This window comes from Gavia stellata, chromosome 7, assembly GCF_030936135.1.
Source record: "Gavia stellata isolate bGavSte3 chromosome 7, bGavSte3.hap2, whole genome shotgun sequence".
Classification (NCBI taxonomy): domain Eukaryota; kingdom Metazoa; phylum Chordata; class Aves; order Gaviiformes; family Gaviidae; genus Gavia; species Gavia stellata.
In genome coordinates, this window is record NC_082600.1 from 50,374,151 (window position 1) to 50,390,635 (window position 16,485).

The 16,485-nt window shown below is 40.0% G+C and overlaps 1 protein-coding gene across 1 annotated transcript; it reads left to right on the forward strand.

Moving 5' to 3' along the window:
* Positions 1-1,710: 1,710 nt before the first annotated feature.
* Positions 1,711-15,262, forward strand: ELF5 (E74 like ETS transcription factor 5). The gene is made up of 7 exons (XM_059819811.1): positions 1,711-1,837; positions 6,292-6,297; positions 8,294-8,527; positions 10,828-10,878; positions 13,229-13,297; positions 14,358-14,553; positions 15,166-15,262. Exons 1-7 carry the CDS (start codon positions 1,714-1,716, stop codon positions 15,260-15,262), a joined length of 777 nt encoding a protein of 258 aa, XP_059675794.1. The 5' UTR covers positions 1,711-1,713.
* The last annotated feature ends 1,223 nt before the right edge of the window (positions 15,263-16,485 follow it).

A 16,485-nucleotide genomic window follows, 5' to 3' on the forward strand; every position in this document is an offset into this window, starting at 1 on the left:
CTTTCTCTGTGTGGGCCACTCAGAGGAATAAAAAAATCATATTAGGACCATCACAAACAGATTCTGGTAATCCTCTTATACCTGAGACAGGATCTGGTAGGTTCATATGGATCACTTTGTATAAATTCTATATTGCTCACTGAATATATGATGTTCATCCAAAAGCACAATTACACAGATATACATGTATGAGGTATTCTAGATGAAATCCTTCGGGAGAAATGCATAGAGCATAGACTTTTTGACTATATTGACTAAAATGATTGATAGTTTATATTCTCATATGTTCCATTTGTAATAGTATGATTAGGTGGAAATGTGATGTTCTTGAAATATTACCTGGCCCTATATATGAATTCGAGTATATCAAAGGATTTCAGGACCCTCCCAAATGTTTCCATGTTCCATATTTCATGATTGCTTTATTTAGACTAAGGTCGGAGTTTTCTTTCAATTCTGCAATCTGTCCATGAAAACTGCTGAATCCTTCACATTTCCTCAGTATATGCAACTATTTGGAAAATTTTTTACTTTATAATAATTTTAGACTATGCATTGATCTTCAAGATCATATTACCCTGCTAAGCATCTCAGGTGTCTTTCTGCTAGAAATTACCCAAGCTGGAATTAGTTATCAAAGGCAGAAGCAGCTTAAGTCTGAAGAAAAGAGCCAAAACTGGCTTGAGCAGTTTTGTGTGAAGTCTGAAAGGCAAGAGCCACAATCAGGTCCATTTATGTATTCATAGCGGTTAGTCAAAGGAACGTTTCCAGTCTCTCCCAAACAGGAAAGCAGATGTGAACTAGAACGTAAAGAACTGTGGGTTTAAATTCCACTTAATTCTTTCTTCAAGTCTCCTAAACCATCAGGATTTCTGCTAAATTTCATCTGGGAGGTGTAGGGTCTCGGGCATTGTGAGTCTTAGTCACAAAGAACAGAGAAATCCATGCGTGTGTACATATGTGATACATGTATAAGAGAAAGGGATGGGCAAAAAATACTCTTCTTCTGTATATACTTCAGTTCATATCATAGATCATTTTTTCCTCAGCCACTCATTTCTTTCACTGAAATATCACCAGTTCTCAACTACTTTATTTGTCAGTCATCTCACTTTTGGTGCAAGAGCCTTCTTCCCTGAAGTGTACAACCAGTTTCCTGTATAAAGTCTCAGTTTCTAATCTCCTTTGAAAACACATTTTTTTCTCAGACTTTATTAATCTCGTCATACTCTGGACTGGCTGACATCTGTGGCAGTGTCTTACGGACAAAGTGAGTATCTTTATGGCCAAAATGATGTTTTCTCCTATGTTTGTATGCGGACTTGCTCAAAATTTGCCAATGATTGCATTAAACCATAATGTTAATCTCATCTACATGTTTCTAACTATTTCATGGTTTATTCCTCACTCTTATTTTTATTTCTATATATTGCATTATCAGCTTCTTAGGAATGTGTCATTACAATCATTTTTACTGTAAATCTACCTATGGTATATTCATCAGCTGCATTGTTCCTGAATTTCTGAGTTCCTTCCTTCACTGCAGTTTTTCAGAAGATCATCATTAGCTTCAGCTGAAGTTTAGGTGGTGGTGGGCAATGGTACCTCATAGGTCTATACATACACAGCAAGGGAATAATGCCTGTAGCCTTATAACTTCAGTCCTTAATATTATCTTTTCATCTTCAACTAATGTATTAATATCATAAGGTGATGCTGGAGTCAGTAACTCAGAGCACGTTTCTGTCAAACACAATGGTTTGTGATCCCCTGATGTCTTGGACAGAGTTATTTGGGACAACCGAAGATGACTATACCACCTGTGATCATCAGAGAGGTATGTACGTAGACTCCAATAGAAAAAAAAGTACAATGTCAAAATCACAAGGGTGATTTGAATTTAAGTCATTCAAGACTAATCATGCAACAAACAGGCTATGGATTCTGAACCTACTGCTGAGCCTTCTATTAGATGCATTCTATTTTCTAGTCTTACTGACCTTTTCAAGCATGTCACCAGCCGTGCAAGAGAAAGGTGCACAGGAAGAGTAGTATCAAGTAGCGGCTTTAGTTCTGTTATGCGTTGTGTTGAACTGATGCTTTCCCCTCATTTGAAAAGCTGATAAACCTAACGCAGGCAGGAGCTTCCAAAGAACAGCATGGTTCATTAAGGGGGCAGGACAACTATGGCCTCAGATTCTTGACTCCTTTTGTTTACCCCCATCTGCATTTGTCACTGAAAGCATTACCACAATACAGAACTTCAGCTATATAATGGAAGAGTAATTTAATTTGGGAGATTTACAGTTCCTCACTTGTAAATCCTCCTCCTGCAACTTTGTAATGAATATCAGTGACAGATTACACACTAAACTGGCAAAAACTAGGATTCTGAAAGCCACCAGAGAACTAGAAATGCATCCTTAATAATGCAAGAATTCCCCACTGCTGAATTTGCCAACGTTAAGCATGCAATCCTCTAACTGTGCATGTGGAAACCCTACTCTTTATCAGACCCTGCATCTCATGTGGGTATCCCAAATTTGTTTGAAGGAATTCATTCCAAGTGTCCTGGTGTTAGGCCAGGTCCCTGTTCAGAAGCTTAAGTAAGTGTTACTTGTTAGAACTCTTCTGCCTTCTAAACAGTTGGTTTAAATTCCTAAACAGACCTGATACTCTTCTCTGCACTCAGGCTGAATCATTCAAAAGGCTCTGAAAAGAAAGGTAGCACAAGCCACTCATGTTACTGAGCCAAACTTTTGGTGAGAACTGGGAAAAAATTATGGTTTTATGCAACATTTTTCTCTTCCCAAGGTATTTTTTGTCCTTTTATGTGAGAACACTGCTGGTCTTATGGAAAAGACCTTTCCTGCCAAGGCACAGTTTAAGTAATAAAGAACAGAATTTTCCACTTGGCTTCTGATAGTGCTAATCCACGACTGCTTAGGACATAGTGTTTTGTTTCTATATTGCTAAGTTTGACATACAAGGTAGACAATAAATCTTCTTGCTTCAACTAAAGGGCTGTATTTAAAGCCCTGCAGGAACTGAATTTTTATTTTTAAATATAGTGTTTTAATATTAGTTTTCATTCCAACTTAGAACACAATTCTAAATTTCATTTGAAATTACAGAAATCACAGAAAGTATTCTGTTTTAAAATTTAAACATGCATTTTTAAATATCTGGTGTAATTCAATTTAAAGTTAATTTTGGATCAGTCAGAATAATTCTTCTTTTGCCTTGATTTTTATTATCAAGTTGCCTGTTAGTCAATCTTCTTCCACTTTTTTAAACAAAAAAAAAACCCAAACACAAAACCCACAACACTGATATTGAAATAATCGCAAGGGAACTTCTGGTATTGGCAGATCAGCATTTGCCAAAGGTAAAGAAGCCCATGTGAGACATTTTGACAATTTCTAGCTTTACTGCAGTCTGTTACTTGTTAACAGAATAAGCTCCATGACTCTACAGCTGCGCAGCTCTGAATTCATCCAGGTGAACAGTGGTGCAGCATCTATACCCCAGCAATTCTGTTAAACTGAACTCCGCTTGCAGCTAAGTGCAAAGCTCCCTCAGCTCTTAAGACGCAGAGCTTTGTGCAACAATCAGGTCAGACTGCCTCTTGTTCAGCAAAGCTGAGCTGAGGACATAATTAGCCTTTTCTGACCAGGGTAGGAGCTATGTTTCTTCCTCCACAGGTTTTCTATTGCTCAATTTTTGATGCTTCTAGGATTTCCAGGAGTCCTTCATGGTTACAACAATTGCTCTCCTGAATCAAATTTAAACCAACCTGTGAGTTCCCTTATCATTTCTTCCACAGCAGCCAAGGAGTACATTTAACATGTCTAGCACACACAAATAAAACCACGACTGCAGTGCCACCAGCATCGCACAAGCAGCCCTTGAACAGAAAAGTAGTACTTTGCTCTGAAGGCAGAGGAGAATGTAGGTCAGCATAATAACATTCAACCTACACTTTCTTCTGGTGACAGCAATAGGCTTAAGGATTGTGATCCCCACGTCTTTTGGAAACCTACTTGCTAAAAACAAAGTATAAGCTCAAGGCTAAACAGATGAAAAAGGGATGGCAAGACTGCTTAGAAAGAAACAGCTGAAGACCAGTGATTTACAGGCTGTCATTGGGTTCAGCTCCTGTGCTAGAAAGAGGACTAGTTTGTTTATGTATGAGCCCAAAGTAAGTTTCTACACCATTTTCACCAAAAATGTAAAATTGTTCCAGCAAACCCGACCAGAGGCAGGACCCTGGCTTAGAGGGACTTTAGTCTGGGACAGTGCAGCCATCCCCATGTTCCCATGAGAAGAACTATAGGGTTAGTTTGCCTTTAGGGTTCCCACATTGGTCATTTTAATGTTCTAGTTTTCTGGCAATCAGAATATATCAGGATTTCTACTTGGGGGACATCTTGTTTGGTTTTTTTTAATACAAAATGGAGGAAGTTAAAATCTGTGACACTAAAAATATTGTGTCCTTTTAATTTCTTCTCTTTGTTTTCCAGCAGTGGGTAAAAAAGGGAAAATAATACAGAAAAAACACAGAAATTCTAGCTCCAAAAATTAAAACATTATCCTTAAATGAAATATATCTTTTTCTACTGACAAAAAGGTGGGATGAATTATATAGGAATGATCTGCCTGCCCTATATTAAAACTGGGCTACATATAAACAGACCATCCAGTTTTGTTATGGCTGATAGCAGTATTTCCCCCTGTTGTAGGCACAGGTACTACATTAGCTTGCCTGCATATGCTATGCAGAAATCAGGGCATCCCAGGAAGATCTGGACAGCTGTCTTTTATTTGGCCTGCGTTCCTGAACGTACTTGAGACTGACTGCCTTCCACAGCTTCGCTTGTCACTCAGGACAAGAGGAAATGGCCTCGAGTTGCTCCAGGGGAGGTTCAGGCTGGATATTAGGAAAAAATTTCTTTACTGAGAGAGTGGTGAAACACTGGAATAAGCTGCCCAGGGAGGTGGTGGAGTCACCATCACTGGAGGGGTTCAAGGAATGTGTGGACGTGGCACTGCAGGACATGGTTTAGTGGGCATGGTGGTGTTGGGTTGATGGTTGGACTCGATGATCTTACAGGTCTTTTCCAACCTTAGTGATTCCGTGATTCTGTGATACTGATAAAACCACATCCCCCACAAGGCAGGAGACTCATTTCAGCAGTGTCACCTTAGCCAGGGGACATAAATCAAATCTATTGACTGAAACAACCTATGCACTCTGGGAAGATTATGTCAACAAAAGCCATTCCTTGAGGCTGGACACTGCCCAGCACAAAAGGGTTTAAACACTCAGGCTCAAGGAGAAGTACAAGAAGATAGTCAATGCAGCCAAATGGGCAGTGGAAAGCACCTTAAAATGGTGGAAAGGGCAAGGTCTGAATTCAGTGCTTTCTTCTCTACCCTCAGCTGCCCACCGTCATCCTGCCAGGTATCCTGTCCCCTGCCCTTGAGCTGTCATTTTAGGGACAGTTCTGGCATGTTCCTGCCACTGGGGGATCTACCTGCCCACACCTTATCTTACTGCCCAGCTTTGCCCTTATGTTTTTGTATGGTGGAATGAAATTCTACCTGCCCCTTTCTTTCTTTTTCTCTAAAAGAAAACCTGAAAATCTCTCGTAGAGCCTTGGCCTTTGGCCTATCTTTTCTTCCACAGTCGTATAATACCTTGGTCATGTCCATCATTTAGAAGAGGGGAAAGCTCCCTGAATGCTTAACTCTGATAAGAGAGCACATGCAAAGGTGACGTCTTAGTGTCAGCGCCTTTTAAATGCTCATCATATACAACAGCGTTTCAGGGGGCCCTGGAATATTAAAAAAAAAAAAAACCCAACAAAAAACCCCCTCAGCCTTTCCAAAGCCAAAGCAAACAAGGAAAGTAGACCAGATGAGCGCTGTTCCATGAAAGAAACATACTGTGCCATTTATATGGCAATAAAAATATTGCCAGCGAAGCTGGTATTTATCGACAATCAAGTCAAAGTTTCAAGACTAATGGCCAAAATATTTTGAGGTTATTCACTGTACCCATGGAATGGCAGAATAAATAGTTCTGCTTTTCTTTCATGTTTCCTTAAGATAGAAAAAAATGAGCAATCCAGCGCTCCTGTAGCCAGAAAAACAAAGCTGTGACCTTGTCACTTGGCTGCATAGTGCACAAAGAGACAGTGAAAGGGTCTGGGCTGGCTTGCTGCAGCAGCTCACAGAGCGGCCCGTGAAACGCCCCTCTGCCTCCCCACCCAAATCTGGCTGGCTGAGGATGTGGTGATGTTCCTTCCAGTTTTCCTAAGGGGGGCTGGAGGCTGTTGGCAGAGGATTAAAAAAAAAAAGTATGCCTGGTCCAGAAAGGGATGAATTCAATCTTCTGCTTTTCTTGAGCCTCTGAAGTTGGGATTCCTGCAGAGCTCAAGTCTAATTTTAAAGCTTTTTTTGTTTTCCTGGCAGAAGCCTTGTGAGCCTGGTGATCCCAGCACTCCTATTCTCCCCCAAGGAAGCCTTCAGATTCTGACATAGCCAGGAGCATGCAGTCTCCAGGGTTCGTAAAGCCGATCCACCGTCAGGCTGATCTGATTTTCCTTTTAAATAAGGAGCTGAATAAAATCTGAGATTCAAATATCCCCAAGGTATGGGTCCCAAAAGTCAGACCCAGAGTTTCTGCGCCCACCTCTTGGCTTTGCTAGGATTCACAGTAGCATCTCAGGGTTTAAAACACAGCATTCAGTTTTACATTAATTCTGTATGTGCATACATATGAAGATATTTATAGCATGGGAATGATTCATGAAAGCAACCACAAATTTCTCTGTAAACTTTTAGGACTTATAATTAGAAGTATTAATTACTTTCCAGAAGCCACGTAGGATGCAAGATCCATATTTCAGTTATTCTGTCACAATTTCGAACCCTTTAAATTAATTTTACTATGGAAACTCATCCAGCCTATTTGCATCATTTTGCACTCTGAACTGGCTGTCTAGACAAATGACAGATACAATTCACTTGGCTTGCAGTGCTATCACAAACTATTTTGAATTACAATTTCATATAAGCAATGCCTAAAATCAAATGTTCAGGATTCATTTGAAAAAGAAGTAATAAATAAGGGATGACTGGACTAAGAAACTGTGAAATATATAAGCTGCTGTGAGATGTAAAAATAAACTAAGCCTTTTCTGATTTCTTTACACTACTCTCATTCACATGTTTGATTGCCTTTCTATTGATATTTACTGTTCTGCAACTGCGCCACTCCAGTTATATAATAAATATTACAGATAATATATTAAAAATCAATTTAGAATCCTTAAGGTTCCTAAAGCAATAATCTCTTAAGGCTGGGATTCCTGTAACTGAGTCAGAATCTCACCTGAGAGACATTACTAGTCATCTTTGAAAAATTTAAAATAATAGAAGCAAATGAGTAATGAATGTAAATAATGATTCCAAGATGCAGACTTGAATTCTGTTTTTCCTAAGTGTTATCTGAATGGATACAGAAAGGACATATTCTTGCCATTGCCTATAATTCTTCCAATCACCGACAAATATGTGCATATGCACAGACATCCAACAGAAGACGACTGCAAGACTAGACTTCTGCATGCATGTAGCAGTCGAGATCACAGAAAGAAAAAGTAGAGCTTTTTAAAGAGTGTGCCCATCAATATAAGCCCAATCAGCTTCAATAATAGGAGCCTGTCTTTTGAGAGAAAAAGTGTTTGAGTCACAATTAACAACATTCTTTTCAATGAAAGTAGTGAAAGAACTTGCTGGAATTATAAGAAAAATAATAATAAATTAATGGTATTTACCCATCTGCCACAGATTGTAGCTAGATGTCCTTGAATGAGAGTGCTTTCTCATCTAAGACCCAAAGTTAATTTAGTCTAGGAATGCATCACTCCTTTTTATCCCAGAGTGCTAAGTTCTCACAAATTCTGTACTCTGACCTTTTTTAATTTTTTTGAATTGCCATTTTAAGAGGTGCATTTTCTTTTTTTTTTCCCACAAGTAAGCACTTTCTCTTGAAATATCTCACACAATTAATATGAATATTTGAAATACCAAAGACTGTGACAATAGGAGACAGAAAAATGAAAAAGGCAGGACTTGATGTGTTCTAGAGGAGTAAGGAAGGAAGGCTGCAGTCATAACAGAAGAAGGAAGAGGGATTTTTTTTGCTTGAAATATGCTTATTAAAATGAAGTGCACCATGATTTTTGCATTGCAATGTTCCTCTCTCTTGTCAAATATGTTGCAGATTCTTATTCTTTATGGACATCCATCCTCCCAGAATACTGGAGTAAACACAACGTCTGTGAATGGTTGCAGTTTTGCTGTGACCAGTACAAACTAGATGCCAACTGCATTTCCTTTTCCCACTTTAATATCAATGGCTTACAGTTGTGCAACATGACCCAGGAAGAGTTCCTAGATGCTGCAGGCATTTGTGGCGAATACTTGTATTTCATCTTACAGAATATCAGGATGCACGGTTAGTGTACCAGAAATCAAACACAAACCAAAAAGCATTACATTTTTGTATTAATTTCATGCTAACAGAAAATGTGGGATCCACAGCCTGGAGCACTAAAGAAAGGCGAAATACAGAGGCCTCAGATACTGCATTGAGGATTATACAGAAACATAGCAGGCAGAAGACAAGCTCAATGCGACTTTGGGCTTCATAATCACATGCAGACCAGGTTCATCTCTGTGAGCCCATCATACCTCCAAACAGACCCAGTACTGCTCTCTCTTTGCCCTTTTTACTGAAACTGGTCAACCTGCATAATCCAATGGAGGTTTACATCCTGACTGGATATAGAAAGACATAATACATACATCCCTGTAAGCCGAAATAGTGAAGGTTGCTCTGCTTCTTAAAAAGTAAGCAAGAAGTTTTGTTTGATGGGGTTATTATCAGTGCAGTATGCACTGACAATCCACCTCATTAGTAGTAGGCTTAATGATAGTCTTGAATGGAAACCATTTTAATTTACTATTTTCAACCTTATCTTGGAAGATTTATTACTGCTTAAATGAACTGAGGTTCAAAAACTAAGTTATTGAGAGTTTTGTCTAAGTGAAATAAAAGTGAAATCTCTGCTGCAAATACCCTTTCTCTACATTCACTACTTCCCGAAGATTAATTAGCGTGAACACCAAGCTAGGGTAATTCTACCAGGGTCCATTGTGACGATATGAGCAAAAGAGTTTCCACTAAACTGGGAATTTCAGAAGGTCATTTCTCTATGCCCTAGCAATGAGAAACTGAGGAGGATTTTAACTGCTTGGAGCCCTCAATGGCTGAAGCCTTCTCTGGCTTAGTGGAGTATTTGACCAAACTGGAGCCATAGGGCTGCTGCAGAAAGAGGAAAGGCTTAGGCATGCAGGTCCTGGAGGGCCCCGTGGAAGCTGACACTGCTGGCAGATCCTGATAGTGAGCAGCTCCTGGGTCACAACGTGCTAGAGCTTCGCCATCCTTCGCTGGTCCCCTACCCACCTCTCAGCTGCCCAGCAGGGAGAGTGTCTGGTGAGGCACAGGGACCAGAAAGAGAGAAGGCAGCAGCGGAGGGTGACCTGAGTACATGACAAACATGGGGGAGGCAGGCTGAAGCGGAAAGGAACAGGAGCATTGAGAGACTGGGAAGACTGGAGACAAGGCAGTGCATAAGAAAATACGTAGATAAGCCTTATCAAAATGAAGTATGGTTGTGCAGTGACTGAGACTGTTGTCAATAGGATGGGTAAGACTGCGAGAGGTGAGCAAGACTAGAGGCTGCCAGAAGAACAAAACAACCCTGTGTTTTAGGTTGGCACTGCTCTCCTGTGGGACTGACAGCCATCTCTGTCTTCCACTCAGTGTTCGTGTATCATGTCAGACAGGCCGTTCAGAAGGAGATTATTAAATGCGGGAGATAAGGATGTTATTAAAGGAATTAAAGAATACAGAGCTGGGAAGAAAAGCTCATTAAGAAAGTCAACTTTTTATAGCCAGTGCAGAGACTGAACACTTGGCAGTAAATGAAATAGAAGAGATCATGCATATCCATCTTTACGAATTGCATAAGGCCTGGGAGGAAAGGCAGTATGTCGTCCAGTAATGCAAGACCTTGCCACAACACACTTAAGCAATGGACTAAACTATGGCTGCACAAGCAGGCTTAATTCTAGCTTTTCCCATATTTGCATGCCAGACTCACAACATGAATTAAGTTCCTTGAATGTAGATTTGTATGTGCAATGCATTTATTTATGTCTTGTGAATGTAATTACTCCTTTACAAAGGTGATACTGTCCTACTAATGCAGACAAGTTCCAGCCCTGTGGAGATCTGACTTCCAGCAGTAGAGATGATTTTTACTTAGGGGAAGGAGGGAGGGAAGACTGCAGGAGTAGCTTTAAAGGGACAAGGGGCTGAATGAGAAAGGACTAATCTAAGTGAAAAGAAAGGGAGAGAAAATGTGATAGAGATGACAGCAAAAACAGAATGCAAAGAGGCCATGACTTGTGTAAACAGAGACATACAGACGTGATGCAAAGCGTTAAGACCCGCCCCCCCCCCCCCAAAAAAAAGTTTAGTCAGAGTCGTGGGAGGGAAAAATCATTTTAGCAGTAGGTAAGTTGAAAAATGATGTCATGGTTTTACAGTCCGCATTGTCCACAACTTCTATTCTGAGCTATATTCACAAGCAATGATGCAAAAAGCCAGGACTTGGCTTTAAATTTCAATTCAGAAGTTATTCTTGTGAAGAAAAGAACTGAACATTGTGTTATGTTTCTCCCTTTTAGGCATTTCCTTTTTTACTGATGCAGAAGAAACAAAGTCATCCCTTAAGGACTGTAAGTAAACTTGTTTGCACATAAGAAACTCAATTCAATGGGAAACACTCTGTATTCAGATGAACAATATTTAGCAGTTCAAGAGATTTCTAAAAATGAAGAATTCCAGGCAATGTACTTCTTCTCTAATGCTTTTCCTGAAATAGGTGCAGTATGCAGAGAAGATTAGCAGAGATCCCAACATTTCTGAACTGGTATTTTGAAGGGAAGCAGGATCCCAGGAGCCTTTGTACATTCACTGAGACTGCAAGCCAGGCACTGAGCAGAGCAAAGCTTCTCTTTTGTGCATAGATTCCAAAAGGGCAGAAGCACGGCTTCATTTCCATGAGAATACTTTGGATTTTTGCAGGAGGTGGTACAGCTGCTGGACTAACATACAGTCAGAAATACAGATCCTGTTGATCCTAAACACAGCAGAGCCTGCTATTTATCTGCTGAGGAGGGAAATGGGTAAAGCTAGAAAATATCAGGTGCCTGACTATGTCTAAGCACAATCAGAATATTCTGCAATCACTCTAGTTCTGACCAAAACCAGCTCTATGAGCTAAGAACTCTCAGTCGGCTCTGGGGTGTTAGTGCTTCTGGCTGCCTTGACCTGTGTTCCCCATTAGGATTTAGGCAATGTGGGATACTCCCTTGGTCAAACCCTTCAGCCAGTAAAAGAATACTGAACAATCTCATTGACATGAAAGACTCCAGTGAAAAGAAGGAGTCAGAAAAAAATACATTCCAGAATACTGTCTTACCAATTCTAGCTGATGCTCTTTTGGGCCAGCAGCAGACTCCAAATATGCTATGAAACCTTCATAAGTGAAAGCATGAGCCCTTCAGATAGCCCTGCATGTTCGTAGTGATCTTCTTTCCATCTTTTATGTGACTATCATGGTTTCACATGCAGCAAAATAAACTCTTGGAGGTCAGCACTTAGAAACATAAACACAATGGGATATAAGAATATAAAACTGTGGACCACCTTCACAAAAGTTCCCTATTTTGTTATTTTTAGCCCACTACTATTTATCCAGTGAAATGGATTTGTGGGTCTTCACTTTGTAATTACTCTTGCTGGATTTCACGGATCACCCTTCTCACTGGGTGTGTGCCAAGCAGATATAATTTTTTATATCCACTAGGGAGGTGAAACACTGGCACAGGTTGCCCAGAGAGGTGGTAGATGCCCCACCCCTGGAAACATTCAAGGTCAGGTTGGACGGGGCTCGAATGCTGTGTTCAGTTTTGGGCCCCTCACTCCAAGAAGGACATTGAGGTGCTGGAGCGTGTCCAGAGAAGGGCGACGGAGTTGGTGAGGGGTCTGGAGCACAAGTCTGATGAGGAGCAGCTGAGGGAGCTGGGGTTGTTCAGTCTGGAGAAGAGGAGGCTGAGGGGAGACCTCATCACTCTCTACAACTACCTGAAAGGGGTTGCAGAGAGGTGGGTGTTGGTCTCTTCTCCCAAGTGACTAGTGACAGGACTAGAGGAAATGGCCTTAAGTTGTGCCAGGGAAGGTTTAGACTGGATATTAGGAAAAAATTCTTTACTGAGAGAGTGGTGAAACACTGGAATAAGCTACCCAGGCAAGTGGTGGAGTCACCATCCCTGGAGGTGTTCAAGGAACGTCTGGACGAGGCATTGTGGGACATGGTTTAATGGGCATGGTGGTGTTAGTTGATGGTTGGACTTGATGATCTTACAGGTCTTTTCCAACCTTAGTGATTCTGTGATTGTGATTCTGTGATCTAGTTGAAGATGTCCCTGCTCATTGCAGGGGTGTTGGACTAGATGACCTTTAAAGGTCTTTTCCAATCTAAACCATTCTATGATTCTATGATAGCTTACGAATGTTGTTGGCAGGCTTTGATAATCCTTCCAGCTGCACTCATTCATTATCCTCTTTTAATTGCTCTCTGCACCACTACAGTATTGAGACAAACGTTGTTGAAGTGTTAGTCACTTGTGCAAGCATGTTGACTGCTGAGGCAGCTTTGACGTTTTAGAAACACTGCACAGCACTAAGCCAAGAAATCTTCAGGCTGCACATCACGGAGGGGTACATTTCATCAATGCACACTATGCACCAATTTCCACATGTCTGCAGAATCCAAATATTTTGACCAGAGCATTGAAAAAATTTCATGTTTTGTTGTGCTGCAATACGTACAGTTGCATGTTAATTATTCACTTGGGTTTAACTTTGTGCTAGAGTTTTATTAAAGAGATAAAGTCAGTAGCTCGCAATCCCACTTTGACTTAATGTTGCATGGCATTTGAATAGGTGACCTTTTGACCAAGTTGCCACCAGATTCAGGAGTTCCTTCTTCACTTCTCACGTTATTCTGCAGTTCAGTCCCAGCCTGTGATAAGGCATGCGTGAGGGCAGGTAGCATCAACGGCCAAGAATGTCCCAGTCATGGTAGAACAAGTAAGTACATATCAGAAACTCAGAACTGGAGTTAAGATTACGCAGGGTATGTTGCTCTAATTCTCCAGCTCCATGTGGCTATCAAAAGAAACTTTAATGACACCACAAACAAATAAAATTTCACTGAGGTTTGGCTTTTAAGTACTGCCAGCTCTCACAATTCTATCATGAGACTTGAGGTACTTGGCATTTTTCTTAAAGCCACATTTCCTTTTCTGTTTACCTTTTTAAAGCACTTCTAGCTATCTTAGTGGCAGAGTTACTGGAAAAACACAGCTGAAAAATAAGCTAAAGGCTCTAAATGCAGAGAAACAAATAAGAAACTTTAGATTTTTTTATAATTGTCATTATTCTTATGTTGCTCTCGCAACTTTGCAGGGGGGTCTGACTCATGATTTTTAAATGCTTGCTGTCAGGGTCTAGATTGAACATTCATTCATCCCCCTGCACCTTGATTAGCAAGTAACTAATCTGAAGTTAAAGCAATAGCTGCATATAACAGTTCTCCCAGCTTCTTTTAGTAGAGTGCCATTAATTATAGCACATCTGATGCTCAAACAAATGTTTGAACTGAGTGGAAATAATAGCGTCCAGCAATACTGGGCAATAGGCTTTGTAACTCCTCATGCTATTGCCTCATCTTCAGGAAAGCCAATGTTTGTTACAACCTTTCACTTAAAACACTCTAAATGAATTTGAAAATTGCTTTTAAAACATGAAATTAAATACTGTGTTGAAGTCAATGATGATCAGTGGAACAGAAGCTATGAATGACATAAATCTTGCAAGACAGTAAAAATCGCTAGTTCTGGAGTAAAAACCAGATTTTAGCATCATAGGGATTTGCATGACCCTCATTTATTTTTTCTGGAGCAAGTCATTTGAAACCAGTTAAGGAGAGGCAATGCACTAAAATTTTGAAAGCTAAATTGAGATGAGTGCAATTGATTTGTGAGGCTGATAACCCAATAACAAAATGTACAGTACTGAGAATGCTGCCCTAGTAGTTTGGCATGAGTAAGAAAACATCTACTAAATAGCTGTCGTCTTCCTGTTCAAGATCTGCAGAATTCTCATTTGTGGGAATTTGTAAGAGATCTGCTCCTTTCTCCTGAAGAAAATGGTGGCATCCTGGAATGGGAGGACAGGGGACAAGGCATTTTTCGGGTTGTTAAATCAGAAGCTCTGGCGAAGATGTGGGGTCAAAGGAAGAAAAATGACAGAATGACGTATGAAAAATTGAGCAGAGCTCTCCGGTGAGTCAACAGGCAGCAGGGCCCCTCATTTCAGTTGAGTTCTACCTCAGCATCTATTTTTCATAACTATCCTAAAACTTGGGGGGAGGGGAGTGTAGCAGGGTGTCTGGTTATTTTTGTCATGTTTTTTTCTCTAGGTCATGAGATAGCACCTGGCCTCCTTTGCTTCTAAACAGTATTGTAGGGCTAAATGTAAAGCGTTGTAACTCTACTGATGACAACAAAGCTATCACACTTCACCTCAGTTGAAAATTTTAGACTATGTTTGCTAGATGACCCCCAAAAATGACCCTTTTTGCTGTAGCACTAACACTGATGGTTTCTTCTGAACTGTGGTAATCTTAGGGAAAAAATACATCTAACCAAAGAACACATTTCTTTGTAATTCCTCCATCTTACAAACAGTAGAAGGTATACTGCAAGGCACGTGAGAAAGTTTAAAGCTCTTAAAGTCACAAAAGCAATTTAACGGAAAGAAAGGAGCACTCTGACTGTAAAGAACACAATGACTCATGTGCTATTTTCCTGCCATGAAGCCCATGTAAAGAACTCCTCTAATGTGACTTTTACTACTACTTTCTCCATTGTTTTCTTTTCTTTTTCCCTCTGCAGTTACTATTATAAAACCGGCATTTTGGAACGAGTGGACAGAAGGCTGGTGTACAAATTTGGAAAGAATGCCCATGGATGGCAGGAGAACAAGATATGAACTGCCCCATGCTTCCTCCTCAGCACAAAATGTTCCACAGCCTGAATAATCCAGCTGCAATGGACACTTGAGGAAGAGTTTTTCCACTCGCTCTCTCCTTTCTGGCAGTCTAGACGAATTCATTGTAGTCTACTTCAAGTGAGAGACTAGAGCAACAAAAAACAGCACTTGAATTTTGGAGTTGTCTTCCCTTTTGTGCTTTCTGCCAAGCACTCCTACTACACTTTTAGGAATATCCTTTCTGCTGCTCAAGCAATTAGGATTAATTTTTATATTTAAAACCTCCCTGTCTCTCTCTGTCTCAGCCACTATGCCCACTGCAAAGCATTAAATTCCTCCCCGTTTCACTGCAATTAAAAAAGATTGTTTAGGGACCACCTTGCCCAGTTAGGTTCCTATACTTCAGAAGAACACAGAAAAGTTTCTTTCATTTCATACGAAAACCACTTTTCGGATCCATTTTACCCTAAACCATTGCATTTCTCAGATATGCTAGAAATCAGTATGTTGTCCAAAATGAACAGTTCAGTCCTGTCTATTTGTCTGGATGTAATATGTCCAGTCAACCTAGTTAACAAAGAAATAAAAGTCTATTCTGAATTATTTGAATTGCTTGAAGCAGCTACCTCCTTTGGCTACTGTCTCCACCTAGGCAAATATATTAATCCATATCTACTTAATGTATTTGGGTTTTTGAACCTAAAAAGAGTTCACTGCAATTATTGATCACTGTTCCTTGAGCTATATTGGTGAGCTGCAATTGATCACACAGTATCAATTCTGTTATTTGGCAGAATGAATATTATTTTTATTGTAAAGAATTTTGAGGGAAAATAGTCACTCCTGTGAAATCCAAGTTCACTTTCTACAAATTCTCATGCATGGAAGTTTGAATTTTCCTTCTATTGACCTTCATAAATGTGAATTGAAGTTACTTTTGCTTTTGGAAGAAGTAGTTCTGGAAAAGGTACAAGCAATTGTTGAAACACATTGATTTTGAAATGCAAATTACTATTTGTGGAAAGGTTTCTATAAAGCTTTTGCCCACATCTTTACAAACATAGGTTTCATTCTTCAGAGCAGCCTATGACATACAGTTGTACATATACCAATAAAAATTAATGTGCAGTAAGTGCCCTCAGCTGCTCCATACATCAACTTTAGAAGAAGTAAATTGGTTAGAATGTAAGGTGGTATATAAGAATTCAGTTGCAGTTTTTGAA

What these genes read in the sequence shown, in the direction of transcription:
- ELF5 (XM_059819811.1), top strand. Translation starts at nt 1,714, where the DNA reads ATGCTGGAGTCAGTAACTCAGAGCACGTTTCTGTCAAACACAATGGTT. An exon ending in ACAGAATATCAGGATGCACG is followed by an intron (nt 8,528 to 10,827) that starts GTTAGTGTACCA and finishes TCTCCCTTTTAG; the next exon opens with GCATTTCCTTTTTTACTGAT. An exon ending in TCCCAGTCATGGTAGAACAA is followed by an intron (nt 13,298 to 14,357) that starts GTAAGTACATAT and finishes TTCCTGTTCAAG; the next exon opens with ATCTGCAGAATTCTCATTTG.